Genomic DNA, 24,290 nt, shown 5'->3' on the forward strand with positions numbered 1-24,290 from the left:
TTGTCAATTCTACCTGCCTGTTGAGCCAATAACATTTCGAAGATTACCCGCAAATTGATCACATCATTTTCACCGTTGTGTGTATTCTAGGGAATCGATCGGACTTCCCTGTGCTACGTTGTTCTCACGATCGGTACGCAAATTTGTGTTGATGGCCACATGTGAACTAGCGTCGATAGGGTCCACAACCGGAACTCTGCATAGATCAACCAGGGGCACCTCGTTACTGGGTGCTACATTGTTGTTCTCGTCATGGTGGCTGGACTCGGCGTCCATGTTTAGAGGGGCAGAATGGGAGTTTGACATTTAGATTTTTAACCTGGAATCAAAGTCACTTCAAAGAACAAGTGTAAAATAGGGTGTGTTACGGGAATTTGTATCAAATTGCCGCTATTATCCTTAACCCCACGGTAGGCGCCAAACTGTTTACCCTCAAAATCGGATAACAATTAAATTTGTAAGTGGTTTTAAGGATACACGGATTAACTTGATACAAAGCGATAAATTAAGTTACTATAGAATAAATAAAGATAAAATAAATTCAAACCACACGAGTTGAATAGTTTCAGCCTTAGTGAAATAGCCACTCTCGAGTTGGGCTCGCCACGACCGGTAAACTGTTGAAAAAGAACAAGAGCTAAATACAGAGAAAATGATAGTATATTGCTTTTGAATGCGTGTTACAATGTGCTTCATGAACTATCAGACCCCCTTTATATAATAGAGAAGTCCTATTTTAGGTACAACTCTATAAAAGGTAAAAAATCTTCTAATTCACTGATTGTCGGTTCTTTATCGATACGTGCCGAGATCCCCGCCGTAATATTTGGCCGGTCACGGATATTTCGATTTCACCCGTAGGTCCTATTTTGTCGGAGGTTAGGATGCACCATGAGTTCGATTTAACCCGTATACACTTTCAACAACTTATATTTATTAAACTATTTAATTTTTAATTTTTTTGATGGAATATTTGCTCTCATTTCAATTTAGATGAGGTAGTTTGACTCGTCACGGAGTTTAAGAAAAGAAAGAATACTTTTGAAACTTGTGGTCTTAAAAGTTTAAGGGGCAAAAGCTTTGTGGGACCATGACATTTGTGTGGTTATAAAAGTTTCTCATTAAGGGTGAAATGGGTAAAATGAAGAGTTTAAAGTTGAATTATTTTCAAATTTAAAAATATATCATTTATTTTGAAACACACTAAAAAGGAAAGTATATCATCTAATTTGAAACAGATGGAGTACTTTTATATCCCGACTATTAGTCTCGTACATCATTACTGCTCTGCAAAAGAGATTATGATAAATTAATCAAATGTTCTTATGATTAATAATATTAAATAATTTTCTTGATGTATGAAAAAATTAGGTAAAGTATAAAATAAATTTGCACTATTACTTAAAAAAACAAAATAAAAAAGAAAGAAAAGAATAATCTTTCGTTAACATTCACCTCCCCCCTCCCCCCCCCCCAAAAAAAAAAAAAAAAGAATTGGTACTTGTCCATATTAGCAGCAGTCTAAAGTCTTAAACAAACAAAACAAACCGCCCGTTAACCCTGTTTCTTCCCCCACTTTTCCTCTCTCAAATTCTTAGCATCTCTCTTTTTTCTTTTCTCTCACATTACAACGCACACCTACTAGGTATGCCCATTTTACACTCATCTTCCCCCTTATAAATCTCAACTGCATACAAAGATATTGAAAAACCCAAATCCTGAAAATGCCTTCATCTTTCTCTCTTCTCTTTCTTACTCTGCTTCTTGCTTCTATTTCCTTATCTTTCTCATCAACTTTAAATTCTAATGATGATGATTTTTTCCTATCTTCTACTCCAAAATTCCCATTAACAATGGCAGAAAAGCTAATCAGACAGCTTAATTTATTCCCTAAGCATGATATCAACAAGGCTGCAGCAACAGGGGATTCTGCAGCAGTTACTGAACAGAGACTTTTTGAAAAGAAATTGAATTTATCTTATGTTGGTAATTCTGGGTCTACAGTTCAAGACTTGGGTCATCACGCTGGTTATTATCGTCTTCCACATACTAAAGATGCAAGGTTTGAATTGGATTAAATGTTCTTCTTGCTTCATTTTGGTAAAAAAATGAATTTATGGGTATTATTAATTAATGCTAAATTATCTGTTTTTGGCAGGATGTTTTACTTTTTCTTTGAATCGAGGAGCAGGAAGAATGATCCAGTAGTTATATGGCTAACTGGAGGGCCAGGATGTAGCAGTGAATTGGCTGTGTTTTATGAAAATGGACCATTCAAAATTGCAGATAACATGTCTCTTGTCTGGAATGATTTCGGCTGGGACAAGGTTCTTGTTTTCTTCCTTTTGCTTTTTCTTTTGTTTTTTCCTCTCTTTTTTTCAGTTTATTCTTTTTATTTTACCCAATTAATTTCTCAAGAAACGTCAGTTAGATCTTTTGAATATGGTAAAAATCTAAAAGAATTCCCTCCATGTTTTTATTTGTTATTCAACCTTTCTCCATCATGCAAAATACCTTTTTACCTACTAGCATTTTTTTCTTTAACACTTGTTGTTCATTAGCTGTGACTTGTAGAATTTCAAAAATTCGAAAGTAGTTCAACGTTTATTGACATCAATGACTACTACGCTTCTCTTCACTTTATTTAAGTGGGACGAATACAACATGTTACAACATGTTAAAATATAACAATAGTGTAAAAATCGTTTACACCGGTTAAATCCTATAATCAAACATGCAACTTTCCTTTGTTAGTTGAAGAATGATAACATATGATAAATTGCAATTTTACAGGTCTCAAATCTTATATACGTCGATCAGCCAACTGGAACTGGTTTCAGTTATAGTTCAAACGATGATGATATTCGTCACGATGAAAGGGGCGTAAGCAATGATCTCTATGACTTCTTGCAGGTTGATCCTATTCTTTCATTCCTTTTTTTTAGCTCGTGATAAATCTCTAAAGTTTAACTGATATAATTAATAAAATTTAATTCAAACTTTTTCAAATTCTTTTGATGATAGGCCTTCTTCAAGGCACATCCACAGTATGCAAAAAATGATTTCTATATTACTGGAGAATCATATGCTGGGCATTACATTCCTGCATTTGCTTCTCGGGTTCACCAAGGAAACAAAAATAAAGAAGGAATCTACGTAAATCTCAAGGTATTTCTAACTCTTACCATATATCATCCCTTTTTCTTTATCCAGTAATTACCTTTAGTTAGGTTTAATTTGAATTTGTCGTCATGCCAATGACTTAACAAAGTACAATTTTTTTTAGGGATTTGCTATTGGTAATGGACTCACTGATCCAGAAATTCAATACAAAGCCTACACTGACTATGCTCTGGATATGAAATTGATCAAAAAATCTGATTACAATGCCATAGAGAAGTCATATCCAAAATGTCAACTAGCAATTAAGCTTTGTGGTAATTCATTTTGTTTATCCTCAATGTCCTTTTCCTTCTTCATATAGCAGCAGCTAGTCTTTACATTAGCTTTCTTCTATGCAAATAATATTAGGAAAAGATGGCGGAACTGCTTGCATGGCTGCATATCTTGTTTGTACAAGCATCTTCAACAAGATTATGGACATTGCTGGTGACAAAAACGTAAGAAAGACCAATCTCATTTTCTCTGAGCTAATGATGTACAACATATTACTTGTCTTATTTTCCAAATTACTGATCTCACTTATAATGAACGGGTATCTATAGTTACAATCCTTTAAGTGACGTGATAGAATAAAGTTTTTTTTACACTGTCAGTATACAAAAGTTAAAGTCATATGAATTTTGTAATTTCCGAGTTGCAGTACTATGATGTGCGGAAGAGATGTGAGGGCGATCTATGCTATGATTTCTCCAAAATGGAAACTTTCCTCAATGATCAACAAGTTAAAAAGGCTCTTGGTGTTGGGGATATTGAGTTTGTTTCATGTAGCTCTGAAGTTTACCAGGCAATGCAGTTGGACTGGATGAGGAATCTTGAATTGGGAATTCCTTCACTCCTTGAGGATGGTATCAAGCTACTAGTGTATGCTGGGGAATATGACCTTATCTGCAATTGGCTTGGTAAGCTTTATATTATCATATGGATTTAACTTATATACACAAAAGAGGATTTTCATACTATATTAGTGTATTTTAACCTACCTTATTTTTTCATGCTAGTAATTCTACTTTTAACAAAAGTTACTTCAAGTTATCTTTTACGTCTGTCAAAATATAGAAGTTGAACTCTATCATATTGTTTATAAGTCAATTCAAAGCTACCAACTAACAATAATATTATAAAACTCTATTTCTTGTTATATGGACAGGGAATTCGAGATGGGTGCATGCAATGAAATGGACAGGGCAAAAAGCCTTTGGAAAAGCCACACAAGTTTCTTTTGCAGTAGATGGTGTAGAGAAAGGAGTTCAAAAAAACTATGGACCTTTAACTTTCCTTAAGGTCCATGATGCAGGTCACATGGTTCCAATGGATCAGCCTAAGGCAGCAATGGAAATGCTTCAGAGGTGGATGCAAGATAAATTGTCTAAAGAAGGTCATCTTGCTCCTATGTGAAAGACCCACATACATTACTGAGACAGAATTACAAAATTTTCCAGTTATATATATTCCAAGAAAATGTTATTAACCATGTAAATACATTTCACAATATTTGTGTTTACAATCTATCATTGAAATGATTTTTCTTTGAGGAGAAGAACTTAGTAATTGCACGTCGCACTAAATTGTTCAATAACCCCCTCCCCTTCTTCCACTCCGCCGGCAGAGTAACTAGAACTAATTTAATCATCCAATTGATCAATACTGTCTCCAAGTAACCTGACCTTGAAACGAGTTATTCCTACCAGGCATCATGGGCAGCACAATATTAAGTTATCAAAATCCAAGTTAGTTAGCTTGTCGGCCTGTGATGAGATCTATAATGTCTAATCATTTAGATGTGAAAGTTAGCAGTCAAGAACGATCCATAACCCCAAAATAATGAGGTTCTTAGCCACTCATGTTCATAAAAATCATCAAAATATTATTTTTAAACATAAAATATATGAATGCTAGAAGAAGAATATAAGAATTGATGAATTCCGTGCTCCCGAGTGGTTCGTACTTTTGTTCCTCTCTCAAAGTAGCGTCTCCCTTGCCAAAAGAGGTTTAGGTTTGCTTTTATACGAGTTGGGGGCGTCTTGGGGTCGAAATAACCGAGTCTCGGGCGAACTAGGACAGATTTCGCTTTGACTAACCCACAGGGCAAGTTCTAAACTACACAAGATAGCACGGAATACCACGAATCCTTACACACACATTGCGCATGACTCAATCAAGACCGTTCTGTTCAACTCTCAAGTCAAGCAAGCACAGATAGTTGAGAATTTTAAAGCAATAATGCACTAGGTGCCATACAAGTCAAATAACTGAGAAAAAGGCGTCACAGAGTAGGCTACTTATTTTACTTAGGCAATATAATTCAAATCGAATATACAGGAAAACAGAGCGCATGCCATAGCTCAATGTGCCAGCACCAAACATGTCAACAGGTATCTCAGAGCAACTCAATTTTCTTCCTATCCTACTCCTAAAAAAATAAAAATAAAAACAAAACACCCTGTTCAAGCTACACCCTTAGAAAAGAACCGGCATCTAAATAAAAATCAAAGGATACTACCTAACTATCCTAACAAAAACAAAAGAAAATCTTTTTGGTATTTTTAATCAGACTTTAATCCCTCAAGAAAACTGTCCAAAAGATCCATTGTCGCGAAAAGTTCGAGATTTTTTTGATTTGTTTTTTCTATTTTTGTTTTTTTTTTTACTTTTTATTTTACAACTACTACTAACTAATTAGATTATGTGAGTTCTAAACTAAGCTAAAAAAATAAAAGAACAGTTTTATACAATTACAAATCAGAAAGTATTTTCCCCACCCCACACTTAGATAATGCATAGTCCCCTGTGCATAAACAAATTCAAAACAAAGTAAGGTGGAAAGAAAGAACTCCCTGCTAGTCGGATTCCTCCTCCTCAAAATACCCACTAGACGCAGCTCCGGGCTTATCATCATCATACGCTCCCAGGGGCACCAAAGCCATGGGCCCCGTGACTTCATCACTAATCTTAGCGTCATCATCGGATCCTTTGTGGGTGTTCTCATTCTCAGACGGGTGAATGGGACTGCCATGCGCAATCCCCAACATCTCCTTTGAAGAACCGGAGAGATCATTGCATAGATGCATATGCTTCTCAACCGTCACACCTAGCCTGCTCATTATCACATTTAGAGCGCTATAGAGATACCTGTTGAAGTTTTCGTCCCTCTCATTCCTCGCAGCCTGGCTTAGCTTTGACGTAAACTCCAACAAGGACATAATATCCAGCAATTCCTTTGGTGCCTCTCCAACACCTCATCATAGCTAGGGTACTCCGGTATCACGTAATGTCCATGCATGGAGTGCGTCAAGAGGTTGCCAAAAAATTGATGTAAATACTGAGTAGGAATAAAATTTTAACCCGTTAAGGCGTTGAAGAAGAGCAGAGGGGCGCGTGGATAGGAATGATAGCACAGAAATTCTATCACTTGAGCTGTGAGAGTCGAGTCGAGTCGAGTAAATGAAAGAAACATTCATTCTTCTTTTGTAAGGTGGGGCCCACAAAGCGGCTCTGCAAAAAATGCAATAGAAATCGTAACAGATTATGGCGGGTATACCAGAGAATCGCACAGGCACAAAACACACACACGCTTTCCCTTTCTCACTTTGCATGTGATCTCTCTCTCTCTCTCTATCCACCTATTTATACAAAACCTTCTCACTTCAAATTCTCTCTGCAATTTCAGTGCCTGAACTCTCTTTCTCCACTACTACAATATGTTCTACTCTCACCAGCTCCTTGCTCGCAAAGCTCCGCTTGGCCAAATATGGTGAAAAATTGTCAATTTCTACTTCTCATTTCGATTGTTTCTTTCTAATTTCGTTTAATTCACTTAAATAAGCTACATGTTTTGAGTTTTTGCGTTTTTTACCTCCATATATTGTAATTTCTGTATTCTCTCAAGCTTCTTCATACGACTTTCGTAAATTGAAGTTCACTTTGAGTTAAATGTTTTGTCACAGTTCAAACTGGATCCGTTATTGTTTTAAAATATGCTTAAATTCGAGTTGTTTTTTAATTTAATGATCCAGCTTCTTACTCGCAAAGCTCCGCTTGGCCAAATATGATGAAAATCATTAGTTACTACTTGTCGTTATGATCTCTCCTTTCTGAATTCGCTTCTCATACATAAGCTTTTACATGTTTGGAGTTTCTGTATTTTTTACTTCCATATTTTGTAATTCTGTGCTAGATTTTTGTTTCCTTTTTTAAGCTCCTTAATTCAATTTTTCGTATATGTTTAAGTTATCACAATTAAAATTGTCTACGAAGAATGCTTAATTCGAATTGTTTATGAATTTTCTCTTTGCTGTGAAGGATGGCGGCCACTCTGCACTCGAAGATCAACCGGAAAAAGCTTAGTAAACTCAATATTATTAAGATCTGGTCAGGCGTTTTTTTAATTCTTCAATTACTACGTCAAACAACACTTTATTCCTCGTTGATTTTCAGTACTAATCTTCTGTTTCTTCATTTAGTGCAGTGAACAAATCTTAAATCCATCGGTCCCAATGGCTCTGAGACTCTCTGGAATTCTCATGGGTATGTTTTACTGAATTGAGTAACTGAAGTTTTCGTTTGAGGATTTTAAGCGTCAGTTGTATGTATCTCAGGTGGAGTAGTTATTGTTTACGAACGCAAAGTGAAACTGCTTTATGGTATGAATATCATCATTTTTATTTGAATTTCATGTCAACTTTTTTGGAAATTTACTCCTAATTTCCCTTCCTTATTGCTTCAACGTTTTTGTTGTTGTTTATTTCAATGCAGATGATGTGACTCGTCTCATGGTAGTAACGCTGGTCTTCGATTCACCAATCAACTAATTTCTCTCTTTGCTCTGTTTTTGTTAATTTCAGCATTTATTTGTCGTCCAATTGGTGATGACTTTTGTGATTACGTAATATGTGAGTTTGGTAATTTTCAGGTGCAAATCAATGAAGCTTGGAAGGTGAAATCAGCAGCTCCTGATCCTACGTTGCTTCCCAAGAGTAAATTGCAAGCCAAGTGAGTACCTCATCTCCACTTCAACATCAGCGTATTTTTGCATCATAGATTGAAATGGCGCATTTTAGCACGTAGCAGTTTTCAGTTACCTTGATAGTGCTTACAGTTCATCAATGGGTTATTTAAATTTTGATTGGTAGTAAAAAATTAAGTTCTGATTCGTTTTGTGGTTTTCCCAAGGTTGAATTCAGCTTTTCATCCCCTGCAGGTATGAAGCTGTTACCCTGCCAGAAAACCGGGAGGAAGAACTCCCAGAGATTGAACAGACTCTACGAAATTCGGAAACTGTCACAATGATGGGTTTCGAACAAACCTCCTATTTCGCGATGGTAAATTAATGGAAAGCGCTAAATAACTTAAACCCCAGATTTTTTGTTTTGTTAGGAAAAATAGGATACAGATAAAAAGTGGTATTTCAAATGTTCAACAATATTGCAAGTTGAATTAGTAGAAAGTTAACAATAATAAAGCGATTTGATTTCCTTTCGTTGAATTAGTAGAAAATTAACAATAATAAAGCGATTTGATTTCCTTTCGTTTTTCCTTTGGTCTCTGTTACCCAATTTTACTTCATATGTTTTGCAGTTTGTTCTGTTATTTCTTGTTATTCCAACTCTTCAGTTGTTTAAGCTTTTAGAAAGACTATCTAAAGTTAATTTGGAATTTTGTCCTTTGTTCATTACCTTGAAGAGCAGGCAATGGTTGTCTGATGCCAAGTACATATAGTAAAAGTAAGATGATCATTAGTAATTTCAACATAAGATTTACAGCTAAACTCCTGGATGTTGTATGTGCAGAGACTAGATAATGTAGACCTCTATGATAAACCCAATGCACAGGAAGAACCTGCCCAGGACTTTCATCAAGGTATACATGTAGATCCCACTATCATCATACACTATGCTAACTATATCCTTGCATATACTATTATTTTCCAGTTTTCTCTTGTTGTGCTTATCTCTACACACACCCGAAAACCCTTGTTGCAGTTGCTGCTGATAATATCACCCTGGCTGAACATTTTGATTCCCATCAGGCAGATATAGATATGTTTAATCATTTTGAGAGGTATCATGAGGAACAGTTAAAATGCTCTCTATTTAAAACTTTCACTATTTACCTTTCTAAGTTTATATTGTCAGTTAAAATAATGACTTCCCATGAACCAAATTATACATCATTAAATCATGGGAGTGTTTTTGAGGATGAACTATTCCACAGGTTTGATATTGAAGGGGATGAAGAAACACAAATGAATTTTACCCAGCCAGAGGAATCTCAAATCCCAAGTACTCTTGTGCCATCTCCACCTCGACAAGAAGCCCGTCAACGTAAGAATGTGCTTACTAGACTTTCTTTTTTTTAAAAATATTACTAGCTTCTAGTTCAGATAAGTGAAGTTTTGTGAGATGTAAATAGCAGATGGACTTAAGATGATTCGCTTGGTGCTTTAAGAGAGACTTTCAAACCTTGCTCTCCAATACGAATATGGATGCAAGTCGCACTTACCTACTATTAGATCAGCTAATATACTTGTGACTACCTGGTTGCTGAACCCTTAACTTTAAACTTCCAGTTTACATGCATAGTTCATTCAAGCACAAAGCTCAATTTGATTGAGTTGAGCTTGTAAAGTCCTTAGATGTCCTTAGTAATTACTTACTTCTGCAAATAGATTGAATAAAGAGAAATTTTGTTGCAGCTAATGAGATCCCTGACAGACATCCAGAGGAGCAAATGAAGCAGCAATCTGAAGCTGAAGAAGTTTTTGAGGTAGAAATTCCACAAGCAACCGAGTTAGGAAATAATGTAATGGAAAACCTTCAGTATTAATCCAACGTTTTAACATGATTCTGTAGCAACGGCAGGACCAACAAAGGCCAAAGCCAGCTCGACAAAGAGCAAGAAAATTAGCGCATCTTGCAATTGACTATGAACAAACTATTATTCCTGGTCACATATATCATACCTGGCTTCAGGGTTCTTCAGATATTGTATCAGGAACAAGGAAAAAGAGAAAGGTGCAAATCTAGATCGTCCCCTCCTCAATCGCTTCCATTTTGTACACCTTGAGCAATTAAAATTTGACTATGGGTCTTATTACGAACAAAGTATGTTTATCTCTTCCATCAATGGATGGTGTTTGAATATCCTAAGAATAACAAATGTACCTCTCTTTTTAACTACACTAAGATGCAACATCATTTATTAGTAACCTTAACCTTAAGTTCTTGCTCTGTGCAGACTTTGAGTGCCTCATCTTCTATGAAGATAGGCAGACTCATGGAGGTGCCTCCTATTGCATTACTAGAAGGGTTGCTCACAAATGGAAATAGGGAAGTTCACTATCCAGCACCACTCCTAAAATTGTGGATGAGAAGTACCCAACCTCCCCATGATTCACCTTCTGGTCTGGTTTTTCATCCATGCTTTTTAGATTCTCTGTTGAAAAAACTACAAACAGATGGTAATTCCATTTTGACATGCAGGAAAGGCCTCTCCACCTTATCCTCCTGAACCATCCTACACATCTCCAGCTGAAAGGATGCACAATTTTGAACCTGCCAGATACGTAAGGAACTTCTGATTCTCAATTAGTGTTAAACGACAACTGGCTTCAAGTGTTTCTGATTGAGCATTTGAATGTGAAGCCTTTCGAAGAGTTGCAAACTGGTGTAGGTTCCCCATCAGTAGGGATCTCCATAGAGAAACAAAGGGCATATGTCAATAATAACGAGATTCCACCTGATCTCATGGAGGACCTCAGAACCAATCTTACAAACCTCGGACTGCATCCAAAAGAGGTTAATGGAGTGAATGAGACCAATCACATGGCCACACCTGGCTCTGGTATGTAGAATTTACATGAATATTCCAATGCCCATCATGTGTACGCAATTTGTAATGGTGGTATAACTTTTATTTGTGTGAATCTATAGGTGATGAGCCTAGATCCATTCCAAGCTCAGGATCTGATCATGGTTACCTATCACAGAACTCCATAACCAATTCAAACCGGTTAGTACTACTAGTACATACTATATATTAAGCCGGTAATTGTTCAACGATAAACTACTCCAGTCATACTCACATTAACAGAAGGAAATAATGAATATCATGGTCCAGGTTCCAAAGGAAAGTTTAACCTTATATTTTTATTACCAAAGTTTCTCTGTATGTATAGCAGCTGGTTACACTGATCAAAATTTCAAACCTTCAGGTCCAACAAGAAAAGACCCAATTCTTCATCGAGGCACGGTGCAAGTGGCCTTGAACCAGTAGCAGAAGAGTACCAATGGCACCATCCTGATCCAACTTTCAAGATTGCTAGACTATCTGAACTATCAGAGAATGGTTATACACCAGACAATGGTTTGTGAACACTCAACTTTCCCATTTTAGTTCTGGTCATTTTATTTAATGTGGTTTAGTTGTCATAAACCTGCCTTTACTGCTTTTGCAGAGATGTTGATGGAAACTGGACCAACACAAACCCAACATCAATTCACTACTCAACCTCTTGACAAGATGACTGACACTATCAGGATGTAAATCCTTTTTCATTAGTTCCTAAAACTTCCTCCAGTTTCATCATGAATCAGCTGATTTATTGACTTCTCACATGGTACATTGTCTACAGGCAGCTGAAGAGTCACTTTGACACTCCTGGATCAGCCAAAGCAGAATGTTTGAATGAACTGACTCTTGGGATGACAAAGAAACAAGCAGCTTGTCTCTTTTATCAGACTTGTGGTATATATATTCCTTACAATTCTTTTACTCTGCATTGAGCACAGAGAAACTTTTTAGTTTTCAGCTTTTCTCATTAAAGAGAATTAAAGTTTGCTCCATTCTATGTGCAGTTCTGGCCACTCGAGACTTTATAAAAGTCGAACAGGAGGCACCATATGGGGACATTCTCATTTCAAGAGGTGCAAAGATGTGACAACTGATAACTTGCGAAGATGCCAAGCCCTCAGTCTTCTAGGTCTATCTTAGTGTTATAGCTGATGCAATTTTTACTTTAGGTTAAGGTATTGGAGAGTCCAAGCACAGTTTTATAGCTCGTAGTATTAGGACAAATTATTCTTATTGCTAAGCTATTTAGTTGTTTAATGCTGTCCTTACTGTTATAATCATAGTAATCTCCAAGAATATAGAACTTATATGATTGGTGTATTTGGAGAACCGCTAATAATTGCATACTCGTTCTAGTATTTGGTGACAGGTATCGACCGTAAAAGTGAGAAAGTCTATTGTTAGTTCTCTTTACCGCGGCAAGGTTTAAAGTCCAACAACAACAACCCAGTATAACCCCACAGGGGGTCTGAAGAGGATAGTGTGTACGCAGACATTACCACTGCGCTGGGGGTAGAGATTGTTTCAGATAGACCCACGGCAAGATTTAAAATTCAAGTATCAGGAAAAGTTCACCATTAGAAAAAATGAAATGGTCGCAGCGAGCTAGCCCGAAATTTATGTAATAAAATATGTATGAAGAAGTCAATTTGAATATGAAGAAGTCAATTTAAAGATAAAACAAAAGAAAGAAAAATAACTTATATAAAGAATTCAAATTGTAAGACACTAGCTTTTCTTTTGGTTGGATGGAAGTGCCATGAACTTCCAGGGAAACAAAAATGTAATCAAAGAAGTTTACGAAGTCATTGGATAACATTTCTGCAACGTTCCTTCCCGTTCTTTTGCTTTTCGTCGAACAATGCAATCATGCAACAATGATAAATTGGATTAAGTCATAGTACATTGTCTCAGCTAGTTTTGAAGTGATATCTGAAATCTATTCATTAATAAAACCAATCATATAGGCCAACGATCCAATCCGTATGTATAACTATGAAATCTCTGTTCTACAGAGCGTAGTTAAAGCCCCTAATGGAAGTGATTTTAAATGGATCTCGTGTTTCTTCTCAACTTTGATATATTTTCATACTCCCAATAAATTGCATAGGTTCACACAACTCACAAGATCCAAACTGTTATTCCATAATTGCAGATGCATAATGATCATTGTGGTAGAAGTAGGAAGCTTTCGCCTCATTTCATTACTTTGGAGTAGAAAGTTATTCGGACACGTAAAATACAATTCTCATTAAATCTTTTAACACGCTCAAGAGTCTCTTGAAAACAATTCCATTTCAAGTTCGCCTCTGCTGACACAATGTCCGTAGACTACCACAGAAGCAGCGGAATAAAAGCTATTCGGTGCACAACATATTCGGTTATAGGCAAATCTAGATCAAACCTATCAAAACTTAACAAAAACATAAACATAACAATAACGTTTCTTCAAAACTTCTCAAGCAGTGTGTACACTGGCATGAAAGCGAACAACATTCCATAGTTTGGCTAATCTACAGTTATACCTAAAATCTTAACCACAAGACCGAATACAAACATCTCAACAGATTAACCACACCTTACATTCCTTCCCTCCTCCGTGGGGCACATGTGATGATTTCATCAACTCGTAGGATCATCTCAGCAGCCTCGGTTGCAGAGAGCAACACAGCCTGTTTGACTTTGAATGCCTCTGAAATTCCTAACTCTGCCATATCTCCAACCTGTCATACATGCCAAAAAAATGATGGTTAAAATCTAGCAAAGTACAAACTCCCAATAAGCAAGCAAGATTTGACGATTTGCATGGGATTTAACATCGTTTCTCAGAAAAACTGGAAAGGAAGAGAACAGAAAAATTTCAGAATTCTTCCTCCGGTACTTTGACTTGCTAAAAAGAAGAGGAACAAAATAAATGGATTGGTACAGCCCTCTTAAACAGAACAAAGGAAAGAGAAGTTTGGTTTTCTTCACTTTCTCCTCCATTATGTATTATGTATTGTTACACCAAAACCTACTCCCTTGATCCCATTTTATGTGATACTATCCGTATTAGTCTTTCCCAAAAGGAACGACACCTCCCCATATTTAGAAATAATTTAACTTTAAACTACTCATTTTACCCTTATGACATGATTTTATAGCCACAGAAATGTCTATGGTATGTGTTAGACCACAAGTTTCAAAAGACTTTCTTTCCTAAACTCCGTGGTCAATCAAACAACTGTCACATAAATTGAGATGGAGGAAGTACTATCTTTTCCTTTTCCTACTTACAAGAATCTTAAAAATGATGTCAAGATTTAGCACTAGGATTGGCTGCCTTGGTATTACAAAGAGTTCTTTTTTCTTAAAGAAAGCTTTGATTAAACCTTGTGAATTTACTGAAACAAAAGAACATGTTAATACGAAAACTAACACACGAATGAATTGAGCATAGCTGAAATCTGTTGGAAAAGGGATCCTCTTTACAGCAAAGATAAATCATGATTCTTTTCCTTTTTGGGTACTTCATTTCCCCTGGTAAAACTAAAAAGCTAAAGAGCATAAGCTATTGCTTTTCTTGGTCTTTCTGCATCCATAGGGCACTAACATACACCCCCCCCCCCAACAACCAAAACTAAATTGCAAGATGCTACTTAGAAAACATTCAAACAGAGGTGCCTGACTATGAGGGGCCATCTCTATTGAAAGCATAAGCAAGGTCGCAGTTTAGGAGATATCACAAATATTCCTGCTAAGTTGTTACCAGTGTTGCATTGACCTTGTAGCAGAAAAGTAAGGCAAAACGATCTAGAAAGCTGATTCACGGTGTGTTCTGAACTTATTGCAAGATAGCATAATTAATTAATCTGACATTCTGAGTGGGTTTACTCACATGTCCAGTGATGACATCTATCCCTGCATTGCTTTCCTCCTTGTGATGCTCTGCACGAAGCTGAGCGACCAGCTCAGCACTGTCCAGACCAGCATTGTCAGCAATGATGGTCGGAATTGCCAAAAGTGCCCGGGAAAAAGCCTCAATTGCGTGAGATCTTTTACCAGGTGTCTTTTTAGCGAGTTCATCCACTGCCTTCGCCATCACCATCTCTGGCCATCCACCTCCAAGTAGAACTCTGCTGTCATTTACTGTCTGAGACAGTACACACAAGGCATCATGCAGAGACCTTTCAGCTTCATCCAGTACATGAGGGCTGCCAAAAAAATATGAGAAGGCGTTCACATGAAAAGATAGCACAAAATTAAACAGACTTCACTGTCAAACCACAAAAGATTACTCTTATAATCAGCGCATGCATGGCCCATGTCGCGACCAAAGAGATATTGATGTAAAACACGCCTTTATTGAATATTAACTTCCCAATGGACGGAAATCGCTTGAACCGTTATAAATTTCAACAACAAAAGAGCAAAGATGCTGTGCAAGGACATGTGAGCATCAAGTAGTTTACACTTCACCAAAATCAAACAGATATTAAGCTGGAGACAAAATGACACCGTTCTTCCGACCCATCTCTAACCCTCCTTCCTACAAAGAAATGGGAGTTAAGACAGAGAAAGATTAAAGACGCTAAAATATACCTTGCACCTCTCAAGACAATTGTACACGCCTGACCCATTTCGACCCCAGAAAAGTGGATCAACTTGTCCTCACCAATCATTATTTCTTCAATGAGTTTGCAGTGGCCAAGCTTGACAGACTCTGGGTTATCAAAGGTAGATGCAATCTCTCCACCAGTAACTAAAGCCAGGCGCTCAATACCATCAAAATCAGCATGCTCGATTGCAAGTATCCCTGCATCGGCAAATAGTTCCTCTGGGAAATTGTAAATCAGCTGCCGGTTAACAAAGCAGTTTATTCCATGAGAGATGATCTTTTGCACCTTCTCCCTCATTTTATCTTTTTCAGCAGCTTCTAGCTCAGCAACCTTGGCCATTGAGTCAACTCGGACACGTGCTCCATAGATTTTAACTTTATCAGTATCCATTGCAGTGTTGGACACCAAGATCTTAGCATTTTCAATACGTTTCGGTTGGCCAACCCCAATCTTTTTATCCAAAATAAACCTGCAGCAAAGAAATGATATATAGACAAGGGAACACAAGGAACTTATATTACAAGGAATTTAGTGGAAAAAAAGGAAAAAGGTGAAAAATCAAGAAGAGTTTGGCTTGAAGGTATTTGGACCAACAATAGAAAGATTACAAGGAGGTTTATGAAAAGACAACAAACAAAATATCCCCCATCAAGAATCCTACTAAAGAGTTGTATGGTTGATTTTGGGACTGAGGTAAACTGAGCATTGTAACAGAAGGGTCCGGGGCTTACCCTTTTTGTCCTTTTGCATTTTTTGATAGAGTAATAAGTTATCGATGTTGTGGGGGAAAACCCTGTACAAGAAAAGTAGAGAACCTAACCAACAATATGGTTCTCTACGAAAGACCTCCACTAACAGGAAGCTCAAGGGTGCACCAAAAGTTATTCACAAATAACGACTTGCACCAAGCTGGCACAAAGTCGTAATCCACCCCTTCAAAAGCTCTCATATTCCTTTCCCTCCAAAGTAACCACATAAGTTCCAACTGCCAAGAGAGCTACATTATAAGCTCTACATCTCGTTCTGAATGCCCAACTAGATCCAGCTAACCCCAAACACAGTTCTTATATCTATCAAGATGATAAGCCTAGAAGACAATAACTCTAGCCAACCATACACAAAAGGCTTAAAGAACTCTTCAGAGATTTGCTCAATGCCGAGAAAAAACCTCCCAAGGAAGACATACATTTCACCAGATACGAAGCACACTCACAGTACACTGCACTAGGTAAACAGCCTACTTTCTCATTTCTTTAAACAAATAAGAGCACACACCCTCCGAATAGTTCCTAAAATAAAAAGATTTAAAAGCTTTGAGAATGAAAAATTAAGTACAGCAACAAAAGAAAAGCTGGACATGCAAGAGGAATCCAATAATGTAATAGTAAAATGAAATTGGCCCAGAAAGACTTCACGAGTTTGTTACAAACCCTTCATCTAAAAATGAATCCTTCAGAGAACCTCCAGGCTTCTTAATAATTTGGATTGCCTCTAGATTGGTGCTGCCCTGTCATTCCAATTAGTTTAATCAACATTTTGAAAATACAGAAAAAAATAAACAGCGGAAAATTAATAGGTATGCATGGGAACAAATCAAAGATTCAACTGGCAACAGAATGAGAATGAGCACTGGAAGGGTTTGCTTTTCTTTTCTCTTTCTGATAGACACAAGGCAGACATATACTTCAGCTCAATTTTTTACATGAGAAGATACAGAGCAGAATCCAACTAATATATAAGGGAAAACTAAAACATTCATAAATTTGGTGCAAAATGAGTTCTCAAGGCCTCTGAAGCAAGATAGTTTTAATGTGTCTGACCAGGAAAATATGACGTCGAGTTTTACACGAATTTAAGAGGTGTTTTTACCTGCATCATGTTACTTAATAAGTCGACACTGAGAGACAGTGATATTTACCAATAAGTTACTCCCTTCACCGGTCTCGATGACACTCATTAAGTGACATCTTTCGACTAAAAACAAATACTCCCTCTAATCCAGTTTATGTAAACTTGTTTTCTTTTTAGTCCGTTCCAAAAAAAATGACCTCTTTCTAAATAAGGAAAGAATTTAATTTTAACTTCCAATCCTACCCTTAATGACAAGCTTTTATAGCCACACAAATACTCTGACATATTTAACACCACAAGTTTCAAAACAATTATAGCCACACAAATGTTAAGGCTTGTTTAGGACCACAAATTATAAAAGTCTTCATTTCTTTGTTAAACTTCGTGCCCAGTCAAAGAGGTTCACATAAATTGGAATGGAGGGAATATATTTTTTAGAAATATGAAGACACTTTTTTTAAAATTAAACCAAGATGGTGTCAAACATACGCATCAATTTGGATTTGAAATTGAACCACTATCGCCAAAGAATCCTCTATTTACACCCCCAAAAAAAAGACAGATATCAAAAGGTCTATTTTATCAAAAAACAAACTAAAAGTAAAGACAGATATCTTCAGGGGACACATCCCACATTAACATTCATTTCAATGATCATGGCTACCATTTAATAAAATCAGAGCTTATCCGGAACATGCTGTTTAAAACATCATTATCAAATTGTCAAGACAGTCAACTACTGCAGTATAAGAGTAAAAACAAAATAAAGAAAAAAGCAGATGCAGATAAACCTGAGATCAAAAGATTAAAATAGAACGGACCAAGTACATCCTAGATTATCCCCTAGATATGGATAAGCTGCTAAATGTAAATGTACGGACCTTTAACCTCATAACTGCATCAACAGACAGTTTTGCAAAATGCTCTTTGTCCTGAGACAAGATTTTCGAGCTCAAAGTAGTCATCGCAATATTCATCAAGTCCGACCTAAATTTCTCTGCAGCATCACAAATTTATAAGAAACATGGACAAGGACCATATGGTTGTGAGTAAGAATTCTTGCCTCATCACGATTTATCTTAGCATTTACTGCTTTCCAGAGCAATTTACACAGTGAATTCTTTTAGATAACCCATACACCAGCATAAAGGAGAAGTTGTTGATGATGTGAAATATCACTGTTCTGTTTCAAGTGAGACTAGCTCAAGCAAAGATACCTGCATCCTGTTTATTATCAACAACCTTCTGCAGCAACACATTGCGTGCACATTCAGCTGCCATACGATAACCTGGTTTGGAGAAGCCATAACATATACCAATTAAATGTACACTCAGTGCCAATACAAAATTAAAGTACCTCAAAAATTTTAACTATCATACATCAACAACTTGAAAGTAGCCATGATTCCCAGTTTCCCACAGATATAAAGACAAGATTTTAATGTCCTAAAGACTTCCCTGAGACTGGTTCTTAGAAACCCAACTACAGAAGCACATTGCCATGTGATATTTCTTTGGTTGCTGTTCCCCCCCAGGATTACAAACAATGGTTAATAACTGAAAAGAACATTAAGGTTAAAGTAAACAAAGAAATGTCTTCATGAGCAGTATATGAAAGATGCAATGTCTCTAGACGACTTCCTTCACTGAAAGCTTGAGTTCCAAAATACAACCATCCTTACAAGTTACAACCCAGTTTAAATTACCAAATTCTTTTTTTGAAGGACAGTTCAATATCACCCAAGTGTTTTAATTTCAAGATACCCCATTGGAGGTCTCAATAATACCCAAGTGTTTCTTTCTTTAAAAAAAAAGGATCACCCAAGCGTTAAACAATATAAAAAAGTAAGAAGATGAAATTCTAACTGATTATGTAAACCTTTCAGGTGACTACTGGCATCCAAAGATCAATACAAAGATGAAAAGAGCTTTGTTAAATTAGAAAGATCATCAAACTGTCATTTGACTACCAATAAACCACATAAAGCAGTCATTTACAGATTGAAAAAGAGGAATGCCAATAAAAGATAAACTACCAACATGCACTTACGAACAGCATGCAAGCAGAGTAGCGCTGTTGAAGACACTAACATTCAAAGATTACAAACTTCAAAAAAATTGAAGTAAAGCCCCAGAGATATACATCCCAATAAGCCAATACTCTAGGGCATGAGATGAACAGAACAAACCTGAAATAATTGTCATTGGATGAATTTTCGAATTAACCAGCTTCTCTGCCTCCCTTAAAAGTTCTCCAGCCAAAACAACTACAGACGTTGTCCCATCACCAACTTCATCATCTTGTACTTTAGAGATGTCTAGTGAAAGGGTTAAGGTAGAGCATTTATATGATATCGATCTTTTGCAGTTCTGTACCTTAAATTTTCCCCGTAATAAAGTTTCCAGCAGAGTTTGAGGGTTCATTTTGCTCTCCGGAACACACTTACACAAGTCAATGCATCTATTATAGACAATGAACAGATACTACCAAGTCTTACGTGACCTTCCACAAAAGCCATGTCACCTCTAAGTAACCATTTTGTTTTTTTCAAAATATTAAACAACAAATACCATACACTCAGCACCTAACCAATTAAGTTCTACCCTCCGGTATCCTGTTTGGCAGCGATGAACTGCATCCTATCGAACGATCAACTGCTCCCAAAGTCTGAATTGAAAAAACATAAAGCCCACCCCGGAGATACCTAGCATAGTTGCTAAACCATTGCAATATCTAAGCTGCGGCATATCTTTCAGAAGCTTTCAATCAAAATGCCTTAACAGTTCAGTTTGTATCTATCTATTAATTGAAGTCCTTTTCAGCCAAGCAAAGACTTAGAATTTAATACAAAAAACTTAAGTGCCTCGCTTCTACTAAAGTTCAATGATAATCTATGCTGTTGGAAATTGAAGACTTGTAAAAGTCTCAAGATTGACCTCTTCTTTTTCAGCAATAAAAAACAGCAGTCAGCAATCAATTAGTAACCTTTTCTAGGGAAAAAAAGCTAGATATTTTAGATGTCTACTGTCCAAATCTCTTACACGACTATATACAATGGTCCACTGACCCCCAAAAAAGATAACAAGGATACCAACCAGGACCTTGGCAGCAGGATTGTCAATATGGAGGGACTTCAAAATTGTTGCGCCATCATTTGTAACTGTAACACTATGACCTCTGCTGGTTGATTGTAAAATTTTATCCTTAAAAACACACATAAACAAGATATTATCAAACCACAATCTAACATCTTTTCAAACAAAGCTGTAAGCTACATACTCCAAGAATGAGCTTACCATTCCCTTAGGTCCTAATGTTGTCTTAACCAAGTCAGCAATTGCCATAGCCCCCACAAAGGATGCCTAAAATTAGAAACAGTCATTTCTTTCAGTAAAAAGGACAAATAATCGCCTCTAACAACATACTTCATTTTTCCTTCACAGAGAAGATAGAAAGTCACAGTAACTTCATACAATACTATCTCCCTTCATATTACATGGCAGGTGTTTTACTGGACATGAGTTTAAAAAGTTGATCTGAACTGTGTAATATTAGTGGTAGGCAAGTAATTTTTTTTTTGTTTTGTTTTGAAAATGCATGGTAGTTGAATAATATTAAAAAAAGGATGAATATTCAGTTTGATAGAGAAAATAGCACATCAAACTTTATACTTGAGTAGTTTTGAATTCATGAAAGTTGAGATACTATTTCGTTAAATTGCAACAAATATTTTGTGACATACACAATGGAAAATGTTGTATAAATTGGGATAGAGTAATTACATACAAATAGCCTTCATCATCAAAAAAAATTACATACAAGATAGTCTTTTGTAAACTACCAGCTATATTTATTTCCAGATACATGAGACTTACCATTCTAGCTCGCTCTCCCTTTTCTTCCGTAGCTTCATCTTTAAGAATCCTGTCAATCTGGAAAACTAAAATATAAGTTCTGGAACCTACAAATTACAGGAAAAAAGAACGAAAACAAAAAATCCCACTAGCATACCGCCATTAGAAAGAAAACTGAGATGTGGAGCTGAACCCAATCGCTGAAGATTAACTAAAGAAATAAGCAGCACACTGTATCAGATAAAAGCAGAGACATTAAAGGGAAATGATGACAATTATAAACCATAAAACTTCAAAAGCACCATTCATTAATGATAGTATAAGAACGAAAGTAAATTTTTTCAGTGGGAAACAAGAGAGCACTAGTTTATTCACAGATTAAGTATCGGAAAATACTTGTGCGTTCCGATTTATATAGTGAGAATACATATTATATAATCATGGCACTGTAAAACAAATAGTCTATTTAAAAGATATATGTGATGCATTTATTGGTTTCGCAAATACAGATAAGTTTATTTCCTCATATATCAAGTCACCAGCGGTGATCCATTACTACATCATCTCAGAAATGACTAAATCCTCAACAATTGAAACCTCACTATTCTCCCTTATAAAAAGCCAATGCTAGGGCTTAACACATACAACATAACACAAACACAACTCAATCACTCCTCAGCTATACGAATAAATCATCTGTTTCATATACGTCATTTTCGTCATGATTTAATTAAATTTTACATAGTTGTCCACCTAAGACGATCCTCCTCTTTTATTCGGGCTCGGGATCCAGTATACTTGTGAAACGCATGTAAACAGAGTTCATGAAAAGAGATAAGAGAGAAAATAGAGAGCAAGACGAACCTTCTAGAACTATGCTTTCCACGGCGGCGCCGGAGAAGTTACTGAGAGTAGTGGAGAGGTGTCAGTGGGAAAAGAAGAATCTGGAGGGAGAGGGAGATTTGCGAAAATGGTGTTTTGGAGTCTGAAGTTTTAAATTGTTTCGATGGTATTTTATTATAGTTTATTGAGGGGTATATTGGTCGTAAGAACTAAGAACCATGGGCTTTGTTGTGAAACTTTAGTAGAAATGAACTTCGGGCTACTATCTACTAATTAGCCAATATATGGTGAATTTCAGTTTTTTCTATTTAATTTTTTGGGATACAAATGTTTTAAATTATCCTAAAATTCAGATTCTTAATTTAAATTTTTATGATAAAATAAATACTAATTAATTCCTAAATAGTAGCTCTAAGAAGGCTATTTGTGTACTTCCTCTTGCCCGGTCCAAATTCAAATGGTCCATTGTTATCGGGAGAAATTTAAAAATAACCACATTTACAAGTGGTAATTGAAAAATAGTCACAGTTTCAAAAGTAATAAAAATTTAACCATTTTTCATGTAAAGATAAATCTGAACGAAAATATTGTTCAAAATACGGAAAAATATTCCAGCATAATATACTGGAGTTCCAATATAATATACCGGTCCAGCATAATATGCTGGAAGTTCATACACAGGTGCTCCAATCTCCAGTATATTATGCTGGAACTTTCCGCGTGTTGGAGTTCCAGCATAATATGATGGAAGTTCATACACATGTGCACCAATCTCCAGTATATTATGCTGGACCGGTCCGTGATGCAACAAAATAGTGGCTATTTTTTAATAACTTTACAAATGCTGGCTATTTTTAAATTATCAGTCCGAAAACTGGCTAGTCCGTGCTATTTTTACATTATTATCTCTGACTCTTTATAACATCTATCTGATCCCCCTCTCAAAAGTTCCAAGAAATTCTTTTGTTAAGAAATAAAAATAATCTACTTCAAATTCTCGAATCAATTCATTTTCGAATATCAATTAATTTTCTAAGTTAATTATCTTGTCCTTTTGTATCTTTGAAACAAACAAAAAAAATAATCTCTTGTCATTTTATCTATGTCAATCCAATGACCTTCTGGCTACGAGCCCTCAATTATTTATCTATCTATACTATATTAAAAGCGCAAAATCCATTAGCGAAATATTATTTGTCTTTTTTAGCCTTTAAAAATAAGTTTTACATTGGATAAATATGTAATTTAAGTTACTTTTTTAATATTTAGAATTTTAAAATCAAGTAATTTTAATTATTACCTAATATTTAGGAGTTCAAAATCAACTAAATAAGGACAAAAAATATTAAGAAAATAGAAGAGAATATAAATAAGTAAAAGGTAAGATTCTTTTCAAACAAGGAAACTCCATGAAAAATATTGTGTAATTTTGTGTAAATATACATAATATGCACGCAAAATCTACACATAAATCTTAGGTAATATAAATGTCCTTTTCTTATTGAAATATACATAGCAAAATTATAATACATATTTTTTTCCTAAGATTTGCTACCTTGAATGTATTCTCACGTGGTATGTATCTTCAACGACTTGACAAAACAAAAAAAGTTCTTATTTGTTATTATTAAATGACTTTGTCTTTATTAATTTAAATTGAGTTTTATGAAATACTAATTTATTCTTTAGTTATCTGCCAATAAGTTGTTTCTTCCATAAAAGCAGGAAGAATGAAATTTAAAATTTAATAGTGTTTATTTATTTCTTACTAATTCTTATTTTATGTATTTTATAGTTAAAAAAGATGACGAATTTGATAGTTTTTTGCTAAGGATTTTCAATTGCTTCTTTAAATACTTGTAATTATAGAAATATTGTTTGTATAATATCTAAAATTTATAAATTAAAATTTCATTTTAAAACTTAAGATGAAAATTAAATAGTTTGACTTTCACATTGAGAAGTGGAATGAAACTTATTAAAGGAGATAGTAATCTACTTTAATTTATTTAATCAATGTAAATTTTTAGTAATTTGTTCTAGAACATTGAATCACCATTAGTCATTTTCAGATAATATATTTATTTTTTTCATGAGTTTATACCTTTTAAT

General features: G+C 35.6%; 3 protein-coding genes across 4 annotated transcripts; 2 read left to right on the plus strand and 1 right to left on the minus strand.

Moving 5' to 3' along the window:
- Positions 1-1,619: 1,619 nt before the first annotated feature.
- Positions 1,620-4,723, plus strand: LOC107805016 (serine carboxypeptidase-like). The gene is made up of 8 exons (XM_016628986.2): positions 1,620-2,062; positions 2,159-2,327; positions 2,794-2,913; positions 3,025-3,168; positions 3,287-3,437; positions 3,532-3,620; positions 3,824-4,082; positions 4,331-4,723. The coding sequence occupies exons 1-8, from the start codon at positions 1,725-1,727 to the stop codon at positions 4,576-4,578; spliced, it is 1,518 nt and encodes a 505-aa protein (XP_016484472.1). The 5' UTR covers positions 1,620-1,724; the 3' UTR covers positions 4,579-4,723.
- A 2,158-nt stretch (positions 4,724-6,881) lies between these two features.
- LOC107805014 (sister chromatid cohesion 1 protein 1) lies at positions 6,882-12,357 on the plus strand. Its single transcript, XM_075244623.1, has 20 exons — positions 6,882-6,934; positions 7,483-7,551; positions 7,649-7,707; positions 7,779-7,823; positions 7,936-7,955; positions 8,093-8,172; positions 8,381-8,501; positions 8,970-9,039; positions 9,162-9,240; positions 9,394-9,503; positions 9,875-9,945; positions 10,032-10,193; positions 10,417-10,582; positions 10,662-10,744; positions 10,824-11,022; positions 11,112-11,190; positions 11,393-11,544; positions 11,636-11,720; positions 11,813-11,925; positions 12,036-12,357. The coding sequence occupies exons 1-20, from the start codon at positions 6,882-6,884 to the stop codon at positions 12,116-12,118; spliced, it is 1,899 nt and encodes a 632-aa protein (XP_075100724.1). The 3' UTR covers positions 12,119-12,357.
- Positions 12,358-13,457: 1,100 nt separating this feature from the next.
- LOC107805015 (T-complex protein 1 subunit beta) lies at positions 13,458-22,434 on the minus strand. 2 transcript variants are annotated; one of them, XM_016628983.2, is made up of 12 exons: positions 22,200-22,434; positions 21,493-21,546; positions 21,357-21,413; positions 20,778-20,843; positions 20,573-20,684; positions 19,670-19,798; positions 18,698-18,769; positions 18,362-18,477; positions 17,060-17,136; positions 15,613-16,098; positions 14,909-15,224; positions 13,458-13,754 (listed from the first exon to the last, which is right to left on the minus strand). In XM_016628983.2, the coding sequence occupies exons 2-12, from the start codon at positions 21,496-21,498 to the stop codon at positions 13,611-13,613; spliced, it is 1,581 nt and encodes a 526-aa protein (XP_016484469.1). In that variant the 5' UTR covers positions 21,499-21,546; positions 22,200-22,434; the 3' UTR covers positions 13,458-13,610. The 2 variants fall into 2 exon arrangements, with proteins under 2 accessions (XP_016484469.1, XP_016484470.1); XM_016628984.2 differs by having other exon boundaries at positions 21,493-21,566.
- Positions 22,435-24,290: the final 1,856 nt, after the last annotated feature.

Source organism: Nicotiana tabacum, chromosome 22 (genome assembly GCF_000715075.1).
Source record: "Nicotiana tabacum cultivar K326 chromosome 22, ASM71507v2, whole genome shotgun sequence".
In the NCBI taxonomy this organism is placed as follows: domain Eukaryota; kingdom Viridiplantae; phylum Streptophyta; class Magnoliopsida; order Solanales; family Solanaceae; genus Nicotiana; species Nicotiana tabacum.